Source organism: Leptonotus elevatus, chromosome 10 (assembly GCF_054856555.1).
Source record: "Leptonotus elevatus isolate MCC_2025b chromosome 10, RoL_Lele_1.0, whole genome shotgun sequence".
Lineage (NCBI taxonomy): Eukaryota > Metazoa > Chordata > Actinopteri > Syngnathiformes > Syngnathidae > Leptonotus > Leptonotus elevatus.
In genome coordinates, this window is record NC_141248.1 from 15,789,493 (window position 1) to 15,810,901 (window position 21,409).

Below are 21,409 nucleotides of genomic sequence, written 5' to 3' on the forward strand. Positions count from 1 at the left end.
ATATGCATATACATAAAACAAATGGTAAAATAGACAACAGGATGTTAATGGCCAAGCACTTCACAGAGGCTACATTTATTTCAAATGAATCAAATGGATACAATTTAAGGAATCACTTGTCGTCATACATTGTGAAGACGAGTAACGCTGTCAGTTAAATGCATCATCCATTCATACAATATTTGACCCAAATAAAATTAACTACACTTTGTTCCAGCCCTCTGATATATACGTTTTTATATCACAGCACCGTAGTGTTATACAAAGATCACACATATCAAGTAGATAGCAAGTAAAAATGACACATTTACAAAATTCCAAGCATATCAGTAAGATCATTTTATATTATTAAAAACACACAAAAAATACTGTAACAATCAGGGTTGGGAGTGTTACTTAACAAATGTATTCCGATACAGTTACTAGCTACCTGTTAAAACATTTTTTAGCCAGTAATGTCATCCAAGTACCTTGATATTAAAGTAATGTAACTTGATTACTTTGAGTTACTTTTGGATAAGTCATAACATAATATGCAAATAAAGACAAAAGAAATTAAGTAACAATAAAATCTATATTTCGATATATTTGTCTGGTCTTTTCTGTCTTGCTTTTAGTAAGGATGCCTTTAAAATGTAGGAAGAAGCCGGAGCACGCATGATTCAAACCCTGAACTTTTTGAACTGTGAGGCAGACATGCTAACCACTAGCCCGCTGTGCCGCCTATCTTCATAACAATGCTTTTAAAACGGATGATCCAGTGTGTGTTATCAAGTGTAAATGGACTTATCAGTAGCTCGTTTGTAATCCGGGGAAATAAGCCAAACATTAAATGTACCGAGGTAGTCCGATTGCGGTACATGTTTTGTTTTTTTCTGCAACTGTAGCGGAATACAATCACCTTTCTTGAATCCTAATTACGTAACGCCGTTTCATCATTCCGTCACTCCTCAAGCCTTGTAAAGATACAACGTAATTACAAAAATATATAATCCATTTAATGGTTACAAATATGTCCTCTCTGACAACCATTGTGCAAATTTGGACAGTAGCTACCAGTCTGGACAGGAGCCCTTCAGTGTTTGGACCACATTAGATTGCATAAATGATGATACGACACCCATAAGGCTTGCGTTCAAGATCGAACAAATGGAGTTTCAGCTCATTTTTGTGATGGAGTGGAGAATGGCCAAAAGAAGAATTTTATTGCAGATCCAGCGAATCAAATCAAATCAGGCAAGGTACATATTTTGGCGCTGAGTTTAGTTTGTGGAATCCTAGATATTTCTTTAAGGAATAATCCAATAAAATAGTAATAAAATGACCTATCATGTTTTATCGTGGAAATTAAAGGTGTAAAATATTGGAAACTTTTTTTAGATTCATATTCTACCAGGGAAAATATTTTTGGTTATAATTTAAAGGGTTAAGGCACTTTAAAGGAAATTGCAAAAGGCTGTTGTTGGCTCACTTGGCTGAGGTGCACCAAAGGTCCATTTGTCAGGACACAAACGTTTTGTTTTTTTAAATTCCACTTTCAGTTGTACAGTACTGACAATGGATTTGTGATGATTGGACCCAGCCGTTTTCTGTGTTCTTGTCCACAGTAGCTAAACAGAAACAATTTTCAAAGTCCAAAATGTTCAAAGTACCGCATATTATGTTCATCATTGGGGTTGCTTTTGGAAACACTTTACAACCTTCCCTTTTTTTATATATATATATATTAAAAAAAATCCCTTTATGTAAACCATCAAATATTGGAGGATAGGAATGGACAAACAACAAGGAATTGACTCCATGATCGGTTATTTTCTAACCTGGTATAGCTTGTGGTTCCAAAAGGAGAAAACCGGGTTGTGAATGTCAGCTTTGGCGTTGTAAAGACATTTAAAGTTGTTTGTTGTGCCTCACAGTCATCAATGGAAGTGCCCGATGTTTTCAAAACATGATGTCTGTTTTGTGCGTCAAGTTGTGCAGTTCAAGTGCTTTCTTGTCCGATTTGTGCGAGGCTAGATCTTCAGATGGAGTGCAGAGGATGGCGAACCGCTAACAAGAAACAATGTCAAATGTTTACAAATATACTTTAAACGGAAAAAAATCCCTTTTAGGGCTAAATTGATTGTAAGGAAAATAAAGCCAATCCAAATGTTACCTGACGAAGTGTCCCCGGAGTTTTAATCAGGTTGTACACCATAAACAAAGGAACATTGAGTGTGGAAGACAGAGTGAACCACCAGCCCAGAGCATAACCCCACCATGGATACTCAATGGTGTTGTTGAACTTCAGAGGTTTGTATTTGACCAAGGAAAAGATAAAAGTTCCCTGAAAACAAGACAGGAATAAGAAGTGACTTATCTTCATCCTCACCAAAGTGCTTTTTTCATAAATATTCATCTGAACGACATTTCATCGTCCTGTCTTTCTCGCAGCTAGCCACGTGGCTAAGTAACTGCAAATGCTAGCTCGCATCTAATAGCAACAACGGATACATTCAAACTTGAAAACATAAGTTTCTTTGTTTAATATCATTTATCGGTTTTAATGAAACTTTGCGTTTGTGTCAAGGATTCTAGCATATTCTCTAGTCTAGAACATTCAACATTCATATCAACACAGGACATGTCTGTGATAATAAAATTTTTTATATGGAGCATTTTATTAAATGGTATTCTTTCACATGCATTTGCGTCAAGCTAAAAGATTTTGATCACCTAATCCTGATATCTCCTGACTACTCTGCTCAAATCTGCTCTTCACTGGCTGTGGGGAACGGTCCCAGCATTTATTCAGCTATTATCCTCCAGGTGGCGCCACAGTGTAGCTCATGTATTCATAGCTGTTACTTCATGACCTGTTCAACATGAATAATGTCTGCACATGACAAAAGCACACATTTCTCCCCACCCCAAAAAAAACCATATATGGTTAAGAAAAGTAACATTTGCATGTTTTTCCTTCAGCTCAACGTACCAACTAATGTATTTATTCACCTTTAGCCAGGTAAAGATAATCTGATCGAATATAACTATGAATGGGCATAATAATGAATTGTCAAAAGTGATTGATTGTTAATTAATCAGCCTTGAAACGATTGAAGCAAAATAGATTGTACTTGGCTTCAATCGCAGCTGTCGATTCAGTGTCAACTATCCATCCATTTTCTGATCCTTGTAATCTACTTCATCATTTTTCTGTGTCGCAGCTTTTTTCATTAGAAGTGACTGACTTTTTAAAAAAAGAAAATACCATCTGGAGGCATTCTTTTTACTCCGCATAGCAAGCTTTGCTTGTCAAAACTTTCAGAACCTGCCAGAAGAGGTTGTTGACAGTTTTCTACCAGAAGTGGCCAGGCTATTTTCATCCACTATCTTAAAATCAAGGTCGGTAAAATGAGAGTAAAGTTAATCTTCAACAGAGTAAACTATTATTCCCTGTTATAGAACGGGCAAGTCAGACCGACTGTTTACTTACCATGCAGATTACTGGGGTGACATATTTCAAGCAATGTTTAATCAGTGGTAAAGGCCTGTATCCAATCATGTCCTGGATGTTGTCATAGAAACGATCCGATCCTGTGGTCACGTGGCGAAACGATGGTGAGCACGTTTGCATGAGCAGTGCGGGAGCCATTCAAATGTGAAATCGACTGTACTGACCGTAAACCCATCCGATACACACGGACTGAAGTATGGCAAACAGAAGCAGAGTCATCCCGCTGCAGGCGTAGTAGTCGAACAACTGAAAGATGTACAATCCTCCCTGCGTGTGCGACAACAGGCACCTTGAGAATGAACACATCCAAGGAAAAGCCAACATTCTTTCTGATTCTGCCTTACTTCAGTGACCATGACGAGGCCCACGAAGAAACAGAAAACACTGATGAGGAGAAGAAGGAGTTTGCGTCTATGGCCAACATGGAAGAAGGAAGGTTTCAGGTCACAAATACTGGTTGCAAGAGCTTCCAGACCTACAAACTGAAAGGAGAGACATGTACCGTATGTTACACGCTGAACTGTACACATTTCATACATTATGCTGATTTCAATGTGAAGTTATTACTTTTCTAACTTTTCACTTTTTAAACTTTAGTGACAAAGACAGAACTATGTAGGACTCGATTATCACAAATGTATTTTTCTTGATTTTATCTGGTATGACTAAAACATCGCCGTATGATGCACTTTGGTGTTCAGCATGAATCGACCCTCCCTCACTATTTATAAACTTGAGCGCCGCCTTCTTTTGCAGAGATTGGAAATTAGAGAGTCATCTATATACTATGCCTACACCCCCAAAAATGTATTCGCTGGATAAGCCACTTTAGAGAGTGCCTCGTTGTCCGCCATGAGTGCGCGCCCATCATGCAGAGAAAGGCAGAATAGCAAAGAGGGAAAATAAAAGTCTGATGTGGCAGCCAGCATGTGGACAGGGGCTTCACACAGCCACTTAAGAGTGCATCATTGTTGGCCATGAGTGCACAAACGTTGGGGAGAAGGCATAAGATCTTAAAATTTAGAGGCTGAAGAAAGTGCAAAATTGTAAAATTCATGCTCCCTAATGAATTGTAACATTCATAATTATTTAATTATAATGAATTAACTAATTATTTAATACAATTATAGAAATCTGTCTACTAATATTTTTTATTTTATAGTTATTTTATAGTAAATAATTAGTTTAATCAATTATTAAATAAAATATCAACAGATAAAAATTAATAGACATTTTTATAAACCAATTATAGGGAAAAAAAACCCTGAAGAGAATAATAATAATAATAATAATAATAATAATAATAATAATAATAATAATAATAATAATAATAATAATAGTTGTACTCTGACAATGGTCTTTCTTATCTTACCATTAGCATGTGTGCCAAACAATAGAAAAATGCACAACCTCACTGTCCAATCCAAGCAGGATGATCATCATGAAAAAGAAAATGGCCCAAATCTGCGGAAAGGGCATCATGGCCACGGCTCGAGGGTACGCGATGAAGGCCAGGCCGGGACCTGCGGCGAGAAAACGGTCCTTTTTGTTTGAGTGTGTGTCATCACGCGTGCCGATTCCCTCACAGGTGCAGTTTGTGACGTCCTACCCGATTCCGCTACTTTGGATATGTCAGTGTTCTGCTCATAAGCCATGAATCCAAGAACCGAAAAGATGGCAAAACCGGCCACAAAACTGGTCCCGCTGTTCAGGAGGCACAAGTAGACGCAATCCCTAAAAAGAACCAAACACATTTCACTTTTGCTACTAAAGTCATATTTAGTGAACTAAAAAAATGTGTGTGATATTGTTAAATGTTTTTGTGTATAGTGTTTATATCCCAGTGGGACACAGTGGGATTTATGGCTGTTTAACTTGTGTGCAGATTAATATCACAGTTTTATTTTTGATTAATAACAGTACAGTATGGGAATACCTACATGAGGCAAAATGAATATTTTCATCATCAATTTTGACAAACCTCCATTCATCCATTTTTTAAAAATATTCAATTTAGGTTGTGTTGTTGAACTCAAACCAATCTTAGCTTACTTTGGGCGAGAGGCTGCTGGGTACACCCTGGACTGATTGCACTGGGGGTGCGGGGCACATGGAGGCACAGAAAGCTGAAGAAACAGCCACTAGGTAGCACAAATCATTTAGTTAATTTAGGTTAGGTTTAGATTTCTGTTGCCCGGTCACAAGTTTCCTCTGGTCTTGTTAATTCGGGCCTGCTTCCTGTCTTCCAGCCAATCAGCTCCTTATATGCCAGGTTGTGTCTCAATTTTGTCATTAGTCTTCTTGCTCCTTTTTGCTAGAGCTGCTTAGTTTTGTTGATACTTTCTCCCCCTCAACGAACATTTGTTGCTTTCTGTAACACCCGCCCCCACCCCAAGAAACAAAAGGGCCATTCAAACTGAACTACTTTTGATAGGCCGTAAAAACAAACCGCAATTGTGTTAATTTCCTGAAAAGAGTGTGTAAAAGTGATGTTAGTGGTCTTTTTGTATTGTTTTCTATGCTTTCCTGTGGCTCCTCTGTTTGTTGTTTTTAGCTGTTTTTACTTTCTAAATTGCTATCATTTCCCCGTTTCCTTGGTTTCCTCTGTGGCTTTGTGTTGCTTCTGGAGTCAGCCAACTTTGGAAAGTGGGTCAGTTGTGTATACAGTGTGCTACTCCTTTTGGACAACTAAGTATGTTCCTGAAACAGAACAGTGCCATGGCTTTGCACAATGTTTACTTAAACAGGAGTATGTTTATGTATCGGGCTTTAAAAAGTCTTTGCAGCAGTAGTATGAGGGATTGACCCTCAGGTAAAATCTGTTACAAATGGCCTTAAACGCTTTTCTTAAAAATGTGGAGTTTTCTTAACACTTTGAAAATAATGAATTTGAAAGCTACATGAGGTAGAATGTTTGATTTCATTAGATTGTTTATGTGTACATCACACATTGACATAACGGTTTTTATGTCAACTTACTTGTAACAGTTATTGTTGTACTTGTTATAACTGCCAAGCGCCATCAAACAGCCGATGCAAATAGCATAGGAATAAAATATTTGCGTGCCAGCGTCCATCCAGACCTGCAAGACAAGAACATCAGAAGCAAACATTCAACGATGGTGTCAGTGGAAAATGCTTCATGTTTGCCCGTAATGTTTGACTGCAATGCAATCAATCATCATCGGCAGTAAAAATAGTACATAAATGGTCCACCAATCCACTCCCTGAGGCTGTTATAGGCACCATTGCAACAGTTACTCTGAAAGGTAACTTAGTTACTTTACTGATTATGTATGGATACTTGATTTTACAAGTAACTTATTTGACTGATTATTTGATTTTAAAAGTAACTTAGTTACTTGCCTGATTACTTTATTTTCAAAATTAATTTAGTTACATTATTGTTTGCTTTTTAAAGTAACTTAGTTACTTTATTGATTGCTTGAATTTAAAGGTACCTCACTGATTACCTGATTTTAAAAGTAACTAACTTGACTGAGTATGTGAATTAAAAAGTAACTTAGTTACTTTACTAATTACTTGATTTTAAAAGTAACAGAATTACTTTACTTATTACTTGATTTCAAAAGTAACTTAGTTACTTTACTGATTACTACATTTAAAAAGTACCGGTAACGTAGACAACATGTTACTTTCAGCAGATGCCAACAACTCCGCTTAACACAAAAATGACAATTGGTTTTGCCAATATTTTATTGGAAACACTTCTGGTTGAAGTTTATCATTATAAAGTTCATATCGATGATGGTGCGATCTTGTGTTGGTGTTTGTGAAACTTGTACTAAAGTGTAACTTGACAATATCCTGTCTTTGGTCTTCATATTTTCCCTGCAATGGTGAATGTTTTGTTTCTTTGTTACTTTGATTTGTTGGACTTTGGTTGATTTAGTATTTTGAATTTTCCAAGTATCTTGTTTACCTCTAATTTATTTTGGGGAAAATAAATTCTTGCCTCTCTGCTTCCCTACACTTGGGTCGTCCACACTCCACCATGCAAACCTCGAACCCTGGCACAGGGTCAACTAATTCAAAATTCACTTATAGCTTTGTCATTATTGGTTACTGACAGTCTTGATGTTTCCCGTCACATGAAGTTAAATGGGTTCAGAAGCTCATACCTGCGGATCAGCGAGGCGAGATGGTTCCGGGTAGAGGTAAAATTTGATGCCATCTATGGCCCCGGGTAGTGTCACCCCACGGACAAGCAGCACGGCCAACATCAAGTACGGAAATGTGGCCGTGAAGTACACAACCTGTCGGACAAAGCGGGAATTCATATTTCTGAAGAGTGGAAGTTTTTTTGTGCTGAACGTTATCCCAGTCAACAAAAACACAAAACCAGATTTTTCCCTGTGACAAGTAACTATTGACTTACAGTGACTCGTTTACAAATATTTGTACACCCCCTTCGATGCAGCAATATTTGCCAGCGGGGAAGGAAAACCAGACGATCACATGATGAAAACGCATGATGAAAGTGAAAATAATCACAAGATTGAGTTCTGATGCAATATTCTCCGCTGGCTGGCTGGCAGACAGAGACATACATACACACTGTAGATTATGTTCGAAACAAACAAGCTAACATGTTAAAGACATTTACCTTTCCCGTGGACTTCACTCCCTTCCACACGCAGAAGTAACAGATGATCCAAGACAAAAGTAGACACAGAACCAACTCCCATCGCAAACCACCCAACTCTTGGACACTTCCCGTTACGTTCAGTACTCTTCTCCTGTGGATGGCATTTACATGAACATCAGGCACGTTCCTAGCTTCTTCTTGTTCTTTTCATTAAACATTTGATTGACCTACTCCCAAAACTCCCTCGCAGGCGATGTTGCGTTTTCTGCTACAGTCCAGTTGAGAACACGTCTTTGACTGAACTCCACACACGTCTCTGTTGCAAAGACAGACAGCAGACTCAAAGTACAGTATATTCATGTAAGCTGTGCGCACAAGAGCTGCTACCAGGTACTATATTTACTCATAAATTGGCCAGTTGCATTTATTTACTTTAGAGGGGGCCAAGGGTCTCTAAGGGATAAAATGCATTTAAACATTTTATAATAAGATTCACACATTTTCATAAACGGGTTAATAGCACTATAAAGTGTCTTTGGTGTCCTTCATGGGAATTGATCTGGAGTGAAAATCAGAAAACTTTCTAGGGGCCTCAAGTATGTTGGGGGAGCTTGACCAATATGCAATGCTAACAGCATATCTGCTTAATATAATGATTTTGAGGTTGAATGGAAAATCTCAGCTTTTATTGTGTGAACTGGGCAAGTCTCAAAGGCACTTTATGGTGATGTTGAATAAAAAATAAAAAGAAGCTAATTGGAGATCTATTTTATATATATATATATATATATATATATATATATATATATATATATATATATATATATATATATATATATATATATATATATATATATATATATATATATATATATATATATATATATATATATATATATATATATATATATATATATTGCATACCTGTGTTCCAGCTGTTTCTGCAGCTTGCCCACGGAAGCTCAGAGCTGAAGGAAGAGAAGAGGTACAAGAATGCCCACGCCAATATGATGATGTAATAGATGCTGGAGTATAAAACTACCACCTGACTTCCATAACCCATTCCTAAGAGATTGGGGAAAAAGAGAGGAAAATATTGATATTTCAAATTGAAATTAAACCCCCCAAATCACGGCATCATACTGTATAATAGCGCTTAGGCTTTCACTTGTGTAGCGCCTTTCCATCTTTAAGGCACTCCAAGCACTACTCATAAACCCACTGATGATGCAGAATCGGGAGCAACTGAGGGTTCAGTATCTTGCTCAAGGACACTTTGGTTTGGTCACAAGTGCTTGGGGTCAAACCCACAACCTTTGGGTTGGGTGATGATCATCACTCTACTGCCTGAGCCATGCCACCACCAATAAAAAAAAATAAAAAAAAATAAAAATAAACTAAGAAATAGGTAAAATGACAATTCCTGCTATGGAACATTCCACAAAGATGGTAGAAACTATATACAGATACATTTACATTTCAAAATTGGTGAGGGTGAGAGTAGAAACCTGCACATCATGATTTCACTATTTACTGTATATAGAGAACGTTTTTCTGTCTGCATGACAACCTGCAACATCTTACAGGAGGCCATTTTTAACTAGTGCAACGGTGCAACCTAACATCAAAGGTCAAACGACATGAAGACTGGATTACTGCATTACTTACTACCTCATTGAATGTCAGTATGAAATAAATCAATAAATTCAACATTTGTGAATTCCAGCTAAAGCCTTGGAAATGAAAGGTGCAAACAACCAATAAGCCCACCGAGTGAGAAGGTAGAGCATCTATGCCGATTGGCCAGCTCAGATCTCACTGACGTGCAATATGTGGAGTGCAAGTGTGACAATGCTCCACTTCAAAGACAACACTTTAGGCATCGGTTCACTTGTGAAATGCTTGTTTTGGGCGTAAAGAAAATATAGCAGATGGTTACTGCTCTCGTTCTGTAAATAATTTGCAAATCGCAGGATTTTTTTTTCTTTCAATGACACACATAAACACATACAATTGGCTTCACAGGTATCAATTAGAAATTGCACTGCCCAACAAAATTGCATTAGAATTTTGCTCTGACAAAATATCAAAGGAAGAAAGGAATTGACATCACAACATGTTGGAAACCATACAAATAGAATTGCTGTGAGTAGTAAAGGGATTACATCTGAATGAATGTTTAAAGAGGAAGTCCATCCCCTCAATTTTTTTTGTGACAATAATATGTTCAATGCAGCCCCACGAGTCAAAATACGGTATTTTGTTTAATATTGCATTAGTGGAATATAAGCAGCAAAATCCAGCAGTTTTTTTTATCAATATCAGAAGGCGGCTATTTTGCCACATGCTGTCGACTGAAGATGACATCACAGTTGTTCAGGTCTCAGGTAACAACCAATCACAGCTAAGCATCAGAAAACAGGTGAGCTGTGATTGGTTGCTGCCTGAGCAACTGTGATGTCATCTTCTGTTTTGCTTCACAACTCTTATTCCACAAATGTAATATTAATCAGAATGTCATGTTTACACTCGTGGGGTCACATATAACATACTATTGTCAAGAAATGTTTATGGCTGACTTCTTCAAGGAAAACTGCTGGCCATACAATGCAGGAAGACAACTACAGTAATTTCTGGACTATAAGCCGCTACTTTTTTCACTTGCATTCGACCCTGCGGCTAATACAAAGGTGCGGCTTATCCATCAGATCACAAGGGGGCGCACAATAAAGGAAGCGCAAAAGCGTCAGGCAGCGCTAAACAAACCAAGTGAGCCAAAATACAGTAGAAGAGACAGAATGAGACCGAGACAATTTGCACCCTCATTATGGAAAAGAAAGTAGCGGGAACCCTTATATACCGGTGCGGAAACACCTGCAGCTTACAGTGCTTACAGGGTGCGGCTTATATGTGTAACAAACTCAAGCATTCCCCAAATTTAGCTAGCGCGTCTTATAGTCAGGTGCGCCTTATAGTCCAGAAATTACTGTACAATAATAATACTTTCCTCACAGCTTTCATATTGGGCGTTATTTATGCAGCTGTACAAAATACTGTGGCTTGAGAGTGAATATTTACCTCCAAAGAGGGGACAGATTTGCTTCCAGCAGGTAATAGCGCCCTGTTTATTGTACTGGCCGAGAGCTGTCTCCAGCAGAAAAAGAGGGATGCCGCATGTAAAGAGGAAGAGCACATAAGGGATAAAGAACACCCCTGTGGAAAAAAAAAAACAGGCATACGTTATTTATATTCAATACAACACAAATGGTACATTCGCAACAGACAGAAGCCTCCCAATAATGAAATGTAAATTGATTGATTCCAACTCACCGCCTCCATTCTTGTAGCACAGGTAAGGAAACCGCCACACATTTCCAAGTCCGATGATTTGTCCGGCAACTGCAAGGAGGAACTCCATTTTGTTGGACCACTGTCCTCTGGCCACAATGGTGGGTCCAGGCGAGGCGCTCTCCTTGCTCCCCTTGAGCTTGACCTCGGAGTCATATGGCTTTTCCATCTCACTGCAACAATATGATCCGAAGATAAGATTAACAGAAGCATGGAACTCTTTAAATTGCATCCATAAATTCAAGGGAAATACAAAACCTACATATGACAAAAGAATCTCAGCGATATTCTGGGGACTATATATATATATATATATAAAAATCCAAGTTTTCAAATTGAGAACGTGCAAACTTTGTGAATCCAAATCACCCAAATGGCCAACGATGCTTGTAATGCAGGTAAGCATGCAAGCAGGAAATAATTACACAGGAACAGTGACAAATTGGACCTGGACGCATGAAAGTCAAGCGTTATAAATACACTGAAGTACAGTGAGAGAAGTGGAGGCAGCTGAGTATGAGGAGAGGAAACTCGAGGGACTGGCAATGATGGCAAACAGCAGCTGACACGTGGAAGCAAAAAGAGTCGAGGAGCTTCCAGGAAATCGGCACAAAGAGGCCAAAAATGAAACAACAATTAGTTATATTTATAAAAAGTAACAAACTATACCATGTTAAATACATTTGATGAGGAAAACACTATGAACATTTTAATACACTATAAACTTAATCTCTTTTCAGTCATGCAAATTATAGAAAATATTTGTAGCTGGTAATACTGGGCCGATTGCTGGGTCCAACATATATCATGTGATGACGTTCCCATTTTAACAGCTCTGCTCCAAAATGGAAACATTTTCAAAAAGCATCATCATTTTTTTTTCTGAGAGATAAAAGATGCATGTCGTTTTGTGAGGTTTTGATACTTGCTTTTGGAAAACAGTCATTTCAGTCTGACGATGCAAATGGAATTTTTCGCATTGTGAACACAATGGCCGCAGTCTTGCCGCAGCGGGTCACCGGCGGGTCAAAGCTGCTTGGCAAAAGAGGGACATTCTCCTCAATGTTGCTCTTGTGTGGCTGCTTTGGCTTAAGTGTGGGAGCGTGGCAAATTATCTTGCAAATATGTGCGCGACAACGCTGCACAGAATGATGTATAGACCGCAGTGACCTCATAAGCCGCAACAATGAGGTCAGCAGCGGCCTAATAAAGAATAAGTGACATCGGACGAGACTTTGACTTGACTACACCTGATGTAGTCAACACATTGAGCTCAAAGGATCTTTTAAGTCCTTCCACTGATGAAGGAGATCAATCGTCAGTATGTGTGTAGTGTCCAGCACCCTGCTTACAGATGCCACAAGATGGCGCCAAAGCACCTTTAAAAAAAAATTAGACAAGGCTATGGCTTGACTTCATGAACTTCCTCTCACTTCAGCATAGTTCCTTGCCCTAACATGCCAAAATATGGCACAAAGAAATATTATCCTATTAGACATGGCTTTGGCCTGGGCACAAAAAGAGTAAAAGTCAATGTTAAGAATGTAACAATGTGCTGTTCGTGATTCGTTAGCATTAGCATCTAGCATTGGTGCGCTCCGATTGAGGACATTTGAGGACAGATTTTTTTTGTTTTTATTGATTTTATTTACAGTTCAGCAGTCAGGACACATCACTTTAGTATTTATTTGACATGATGAATTTCTTCTTTTTGTCTTTTCTTCTGCTGTATAAGTTATGTACGTTCAGAGCCGTATATATAGAGAGTTTGGCCATCTTGTTACCCGGCTGAAACTGAATTGGCTAAACTCTCTCTCTATATACGGCTGGCTTAGTGTACGTTATTACGTGGGCGCCACCCAGTGTTCGGACTGGGACACGACAGTTGAATTAAACAGTCAAATGGCACATATTCATAAATGTTACTTGAAGCACACTTGTATTCAATTTAATTATTTGCACTTGCGCTGAAAATAAGTTGTACAACCACATATTTTTACCAGGACTTCTTCTAGACATTGAATATTTTAATGATCTAATTTAATAGTGAAACGTAATTATTTTTGCAGTTTTGTTTTTCCTCTCAAAAACTGCCTGGTTTCCCAATGTTCCTGCTGACCATCTGCCTGACTGTGACACACATGCGCAGTTGTGGTAATCTGGGTCATCCGTGATGTACTGTAAAAAAAAAAGCACCGTGGCCAGTTTCAGGGCTAACCACTGTTAGCAACAGTGTCCGAAAGATAGGGCGCATTTCACCCAAAATACTTAATGCGATGCAAACCTGCCTTCCATGGCAGTACGGCAGTGAAAGAAAAGTGCGGCTCACGTCTGGTTATCTTATCTCAGCAGACACAGTTATAGTGTGTATTTTATGTAATGTTGTTTGTAACACGATGTCATGTTCGGTTACGCTAACATGTTATAGTGTTTAATAGTTAAATTTTGTAGATGAATGTAATATTTCTTAAATCATACACACTAGTGAAACAAAGCAAAACTTTTGGGATTAAAAAGGTTAAATAAAACAAAATAAAAACCTGTTTATTGTAGTGCCTTTTCTTACGTTTACTCATCTGATTTCACTGCTTTCTACATTAAAATAATGCTTGATACCTGAGAAGAGTGAAATCTATATCTATACTTTCAAAGTATTTATAATGTAATTATGCATAGTGTATAGTTTTTAAGTTCCATTTCAAAATGCACTAAACATTTACAGCTAAAAATGTTAAGGCCACAGTATCGCTTTCAATTGAAGTTGCACCATCATTTTTAGGGAATGCGAGTACAAGCTGCAAAGTTCGACAAAAGTTGAACGTGATATATTAATTATCTTAACTGCTTTTATTTTTCATTTCCACATACCTAAACAATTCAAGCTGCAAGCTAACACAGGTTGTATAAGAGCAGCTGCTTGTTGATGCCATATGCTGCGATTTATATGATCCGATTAGTTGACTCATCGGTATTACTACCGACCCCAAGTGGACAAAAATTATACTTGCACCTCACATGCATAATATATCTTACTGTTTGTTGGTTCTGAAGTGTATGAATAAAGCTGTTAAACATTTATAAATAATACCATAAATACATGATCCCTCCTTCTTGAATTTCATCTATTACAGTGGTGGTCACAAACCCCCACGACAAACGATATATTACTCTAACCCACTGGGTGACAAAAAACGGAAAAAGGAAAAGACTGAAGAAGAAAAGAATGTAATAAAACATATTAACTATGTGACTATATAACTTATTGGCTAATGTTTACTGACTCTGTGGACTGTTTGCAATTTTGGCAATCCATTACATGCATAGAGTTAGAATATTAAATGGAACAAGTACTTAGTACAGTAAGGTAAAAATTAATGTTGTTTCCCCCTCTCAACTCCACTATATTGTTGTTTATTGTATCTTTTATATAATGTATGGAGCTGTGGTGAAGAATTTTGGCATTGAAGGCAGAGTACCGTGTGGACTTTTTATATTCGCATTCCATAAACATGCATACATTCATTTGATGACTCTAAATTGTCCATAGGCATGAATGTGAGTGTGAATGGTTTGTCCATATAGTGTTACGCCCTGCAATTGGCCCGAGGCCAGTCAAGGGCGTGCCCCTGAGTCTGAGGTCAGCTGGGGTAGGATTAAGCACACCCACCACCCGAGTGAGGATCAAAGATGCATAGAGGATTGATGGAGGGAAGAATTTAAACAATTCCCATAAATAACTCTACTAATCGAGGAGAAGATGCTACCATTTCTGGTAAATTGGAAATATGTTGGCAGTTTTTAGCGTTCATTTTAGAGATTTAACAACAATATTAAACAGATGATTCACAATGGATTTATTATTATTATTATTTAAAATTGTTTTAATTATAATTTTTTCAAATCCAGACCATCTCATTATATTTTTTTATGATCATTAAACACCATCTCTTATTAAAGCCCGCAATTCCACCTCTTTACTGCTGGGTATTCTCAATGACACCCCTGGTAAGATCTGCCTCTTGTTAAACTATTTATTGCGCTGTAAATACATATGTTGTAAAACAACTACAATGAGGATTTGAGATTAAGCGCAGCCAACAAGCTCAGGAAATTCCCCTCAGGCTCAACCAGTGCAGCTGAACCTACACGGTGCATTTGCATGCTAATTTTTCAAATCTTTTGCACTTGTAACAAAAAAAAGTGTCACCGTTAAAAATTTCTATGAAAACACGAGCACACTTCATCCTTTTTACTTGACTGTTTGATTCTGTTCAGTTGCTTTTGAAGATGACTAGACGGCACTCGGGGAAAAAAAATGCAATACTGTACTTGTTCCAATGCATACTGTTAAACTGTTACTATGTTAAAGTAGTTTCTAGTGTACATTTTTTAAACATTTACCACATTGGTATGTACATCAGATTAGCCTCACTTGAACGTCTTAAAGTCTATGGATTTTAAAGGCCACTTTTTAGTCAACTTCTTTGGCTTTGTTGATGCATGCCTATTTTTTTTTATTATTGATTTACTGTGCATTGTAAAGCACTTTTTTAACGTGTTCCCAAAAATGCTTATTATTTTTATATGGTACTGTGTCTTGCTCATGGTCCCCAGATTAACAATAAACTGGCCACTGAAATTCATTTTTCACATCTATTGTGCACTGGTCCATGCAAACTAGCAACTCATCACTGCTCTCTTAAAAAAAAAGGAAAAAAAAGTGGTTCTTTTTCAAGAAAAAAAAAAGCTAATTCACAAAGCTGTCACATCTGGGGCACTGCAGATGTTGAGATCACGACGCGCTCATCAAAGCATGTCGCAGAGGCCACAGTTTGCCGCAGCTGTTATCTGAAAGGGCAGCTTGAAAACAACATTCTGCGAGCAAGCTTTTTACTCAGTCCCCTATGCTGTTGACATTCAGCGAGAAGGAGGCAACTTCCCGCTGAGCAGACCCTAAAAAGGACACCGCAACAACACCGAGATGAGAGATGAGTTCCTCTCTGTTTCCAGCCATCATATCCTTCAGTTGACAGGGATCGCAAACAAAATCCATTTTTGGTATTGCGTTAGCATCTGGGCATAATCTGTACTACTGCAAGTCTATTTCAACAATAAAACTGAATAATTGTTGATAGATGGACACTAACATAATACATTTTTATGTCAGATATGATTCTCCCACATAAATATGTCTACTTGTCTACTGATAATCTGCCCCACGAGCAGTTACATTGACACATGTCCGCCAATATTTGTTGCATTAATGTAGCTGTTTTCCCCTAAAACTGGTTAGTTCAAATTCATATATGTTGTAATTTGTTCACTGATTTAATTGACTTAGATTCAGCACAAAAGATTGCCCACCTCAGCTCTCGTTTCTTTATGAGTTATGACTCTTGCCTGTCGTGGTCAAAGATGAAGAAGTTTGCTTTCTGTTAAACAACAGAGTGCATAAACCTGAAAAAAAACCACGTTGTTTTGATCTATTAAGGACAATGGAAATTGAATTCTTTCAGTGATAAGATTTCTTATTAGCATTCAGTCAGTGGATGAAGGTCAGATACAGAAGAACAAAACCGTGCTAAGGTTCTGCATAGAGCTGTCAAAACTAAATAGGCAACTATTTTAATAATCGAGTAATCTTTTACATCCGTTTTCCAAATCCTCCAATTTCAGCCTCTTAACAGTAATTTTTCTCTGATTTCTTTCCTCTGTGAAAGCAAACAGGTTATCTTTTGTGTTTGATCAAAATAAGACATTTGCAAAAAAATGCTTTTACTTTGGAAAACCATGAAAACAAACCAGTGACTGAATCAGTTTTAAAAAACATCAGTCACTCCCATATGATATTACTCAATTGTGGTTTAGTGTTTTTTTTTTTAAATCACTAAAAAATACTAAATAATAGGATGTTTGATACCACTTTTTTTTTTTTAACCGATACCAGTATGAGTACTCAACTCTTGAATAGTCACCAATATTTATTACCATTTACCGATACCATTAGTACTTTTAATACATAAAATAACCCCACCCACCCCCAAAAAAACAATAAAATCATTTTAAAGAAAGGCTATATATGAGAATATATATTTTCCCCCCTTAAAATTAATGCCAATTTTCTATTCTTCTAATTTACTGTATAGTTGCTGATTGGAAAACGGTCACCATCAGCCGGCGTTGCAAGTACTGATACCTTGCCCGATACCGATACCTGGTATCAGTACTCGTCCATCATTACTAAATAAGCAACAAAAATTGGTTAATCAACAGTAATTGGGAAAAACAAGGTTTTGTAATACACTTTCATGCAAAATATATATTAGCCAATTATTCAATTAATCGATGGAATAATCAATAGAATCATCAATTCAAAAAATATTCAATAATGACAACCCTATTTCGGCATGGTGCTGATGCTGCCTGTTATTTTCCTCTGAGTCTGTGTGTCAACAGTTTATTTACAACTGTTTACAAAGGCCTTAGAAATAATGTCACAAACACACAAACAATCTACAGGATTAGAAAACCAGAGCGACTCACAATTGCCTAGAAATAAGTAGCTATGTGTCACCATCACTAGTTGATAAATGACACTTTTTTTTGTGTGTGGATGAGAAACAATCCAAACAAAACTCAACACAGCCTTAAGACTGTCAGTGCGATGTTCCACTGAGTATGTGATTCTGTCATCAGCCTGTATCTATTTCGATTGACTCACAAACCAAACTTCATAAACTTGGCAGGGTCTGGAATACCTTTTTATTTTTACAAGCCGGGCACGACTGGGAGGCAAAATGATCCCAATTTTCTCTGACTGTCAAATCAACCACACTATGTAGGGTTGAGCAGCTGCTGATCCTCTTAGAATAGCATCATTAAATCACAATCCCAAAAAAATGGCCTGTATAAAACGTTTTTTTCCCTCACAAATTATTGCTGTAGCATTTTTAATTCAGCACAACTATTTCTACAGCATAACTTTGTTACTTACTGTTTGGCTACTTGAGTATGTGCAACAGCGTACCATAATGCATGTGTTTCCAAAAGAATGCACCGGCTTCTAAACATGTGAAATAACCGCTCCCGCTGCTGGGTAGCCAGTAACCTTTGCCCTACATAATGTGGCAACAAGCGCCAAGAATAAGTGCTCAAGCGCACAAAAGCCCAGCTGCTCCTCGAAACTCTCGTGTCCCCATCCAAAATCACGAAAGCTCACATATTCACAACCAAAGTGCGTACACATCACTCGCAGAAGGAATTAAAAAAAAAAAAGCGAGTGACCTGAATAAAAAGGCAAACTACCTGAGTAAGGCGCTCACAACGTCAGCAGTCTGCAGTTGGCGTGTGGCACTTCATTCATCCTGAGGTGGCCCTCATCTGAGTGCAAGTAGGTGTAGCTGTGATAAGGGCAAGCCCATGGGGCGAGCGTTGCACATGTGATAAAGAGAGAAAGCATCGTGGACTGGATGCCTGGGAGACAAGAGGAGGCGAGGGTGGGAGGAGGTGGGGGTTAGAGGGGGGGGGGGGGGGGTGTGCATGCTTATGTTTCAGAGACTGGAAGGCGGGATCTATTCCAACAAGGCCACATGGTCTGGTTAACTTGACACTTTTGAGCTAATTTGGCAGAATCCATGATTCATTTGTTCTTTCCATTTTTAATTGGCCATCCAAAAAATGAAAAAAAAAAAAGCACAGGTAAGATAATCAATAATAAACAACAACACTGGTGTAAGATACTGTATATTTTGGTATCAATCCGATACCAGATACATACAGGGCCAGTATTGCTGATGCTGATACTTTTCAATAATTAAGATAGATACACCTTAAAATGGCTAAATCTTAGTTACTTTTCATTATTTTTAACATTAGGACAAAGTTTATAGGTAAATAGAAAATATAACTTCCATGTTCCATGTTTTTATAGCAATAGAACACAATATTCTGTGGGCCTTGCGAAATCAGTCAAAATCCAGTAAAACAGGATTACTGGTGAACAGGGTCGCTTCAGTGAAAATGGCCAGGAGTGATCAGTGGATAACAAATTGTTTTTTTCCAGGTGCTGTTCAGAAACCTCTAAACAAAATAAAATAAAATAAATAAATAATCCTCTCTTCATTGCACTTCTTTGGAAAGTCTCAAAATACACCATGAGTAATTCTCATGACGGTAAACTTCTGGGAGTGGCAATAAACATTTTGAAGCTTTTAAAAAACAAACATACAAACAAACAATTTTGTCACTGGTTGCCAAAGTGATGCTAATGAAATGAATAAGCTAAGTTCATTGCTGCCATACAGTGCTCGTGTCTGCACTCACAAGTTAGAACTTAAAAAAAATAATAAGAAGAAAAAGGTCACATGACAGCCAAAAATGTGGAAGTCAGGTTACTCGTATCACAAGGCACCACTGTATATACTCAGAAAACAGTAGTTGAGGCTGATAACCATACAGTCTAAACTTGTCCATTATTTTCAACAGCAAATATTTACGCTTAATGTCAACACCAAGTTGGTCCGAGCCTGTACAAAAAGAGAAGCCACTGCTTGTGTTGAGTGTTTGTATAAGGTGCCAGTCACCAGGAAAATAAATGGCAAGAAGACTTTCCACTGCACCAGATAAGATACCGGTTAGCCTTGCTTCTTCCACGTCCTCTTTTATCTTCTTCTATTGTATTTACTAACTTTGCTGCCTCTTACAGGTCAGTCTTGGTACTACAGGTACTACAGACATGATATGACTCAATAGATGGTGTCTCTCACATTATAGTATGTGTGAACCCTGAAGGAATGGCTTTTGTACAACATTATACGGCTAACAAGGCTAGCTTTATGCTAGCTTTATACCAGGGCTACTCAAATACAAATCTTAAGCGCCAATTTATCATGATGGTCAGGCCACATGCGATAATACTATAATATTCAAAACCAAATATTTTCATTAAAAAACAAAAAATAAATAAACCAATATAAAATTGAATGTATATTAAAAATAATAGTTAAATACAACCAGAGGTGAGTAGAGTAGCCAAAAATTGTACTCAAGTAAGACTAGCGTTACTTCAAAATAATATTACTCAAGTAAAAGTAAAAAGTAGTCATAAAATAAATCACTCAAGTACAAATAAAAAAGTATTCGCTGAAAAGAATACTCAAGTGCGGAGTACCGTATTTTCACGGCTATAAGGCGCACTTAACTGTAAATGTTGTGCGGCTTCGGTAAATTGTCCGCTTGACTGTCTGTGTGGGAGCACGACAACTGATCTGTATATATTACTGGATAGCCGATAGGCCAAGACCTTTGAAGCCGAAAGGCCGCCATATTACTCCTTCCAAGAAACGTTTCTCGGCATACGATCCTATCCATTTAAAATATCGAAATTGGAAAACAAGAGGACTTCAGACATTTTACAACTTGCCTTAAATACATGTAAAAAATTATATGCTTAATGATGTTTACAGAAAGAAACTTGTATATATATATATATATATATATATATATACTGTATATATATATATATATATATATATATATATATAACTAATTCAACAAAAGATGCCTCTGCCAAATCTAATATTGGGGTCTAAAGAACTGAGCGATTAAAGAAAAAGGGGGTTTTCAAAGCAGCACATACCGTCCACTTCTTATTATTCTTTTTACTTTTTTTTACACCCCGCCACAACACCCGCCCCTCAGCTATGGAGGTAAATTTGGTGCAAAACTAACTTGTGCAAAAAATTTGTACCTGTAGAAAAAAAGTCTAAATTTGTATCTGTAAAAGTCGTGATTTGTATCTGTAAAAAAAATGTGTGCCTGTAAAAAAATTTTTTGTGTCTGTAAAAGAAATTTGTACCTGTAAAAAAAAAATGTGTATGTGTAAAACAAATTTGTATCTGTAAAAACAAATTTGTACCTGTAAAAGTCATGATTTGTATCTGTACAAAAAAAATTTG

General features: G+C 37.4%; 1 protein-coding gene across 1 annotated transcript; it reads right to left on the reverse strand.

The window, feature by feature from the left end:
* Window positions 1–44: 44 nt before the first annotated feature.
* Window positions 45–11,626, reverse strand: LOC147167338 (sodium- and chloride-dependent GABA transporter 2-like). The gene is made up of 14 exons (XM_086086000.1): window positions 11,436–11,626; window positions 11,184–11,318; window positions 9,030–9,170; window positions 8,337–8,421; window positions 8,124–8,256; window positions 7,639–7,773; window positions 6,476–6,579; window positions 5,106–5,230; window positions 4,907–5,019; window positions 3,841–3,978; window positions 3,661–3,763; window positions 3,476–3,576; window positions 2,156–2,326; window positions 45–2,049 (listed from the first exon to the last, which is right to left on the reverse strand). Exons 1-14 carry the CDS (start codon window positions 11,620–11,622, stop codon window positions 1,942–1,944), a joined length of 1,779 nt encoding a protein of 592 aa, XP_085942126.1. The 5' UTR covers window positions 11,623–11,626; the 3' UTR covers window positions 45–1,941.
* Between the last annotated feature and the right edge of the window lie 9,783 nt (window positions 11,627–21,409).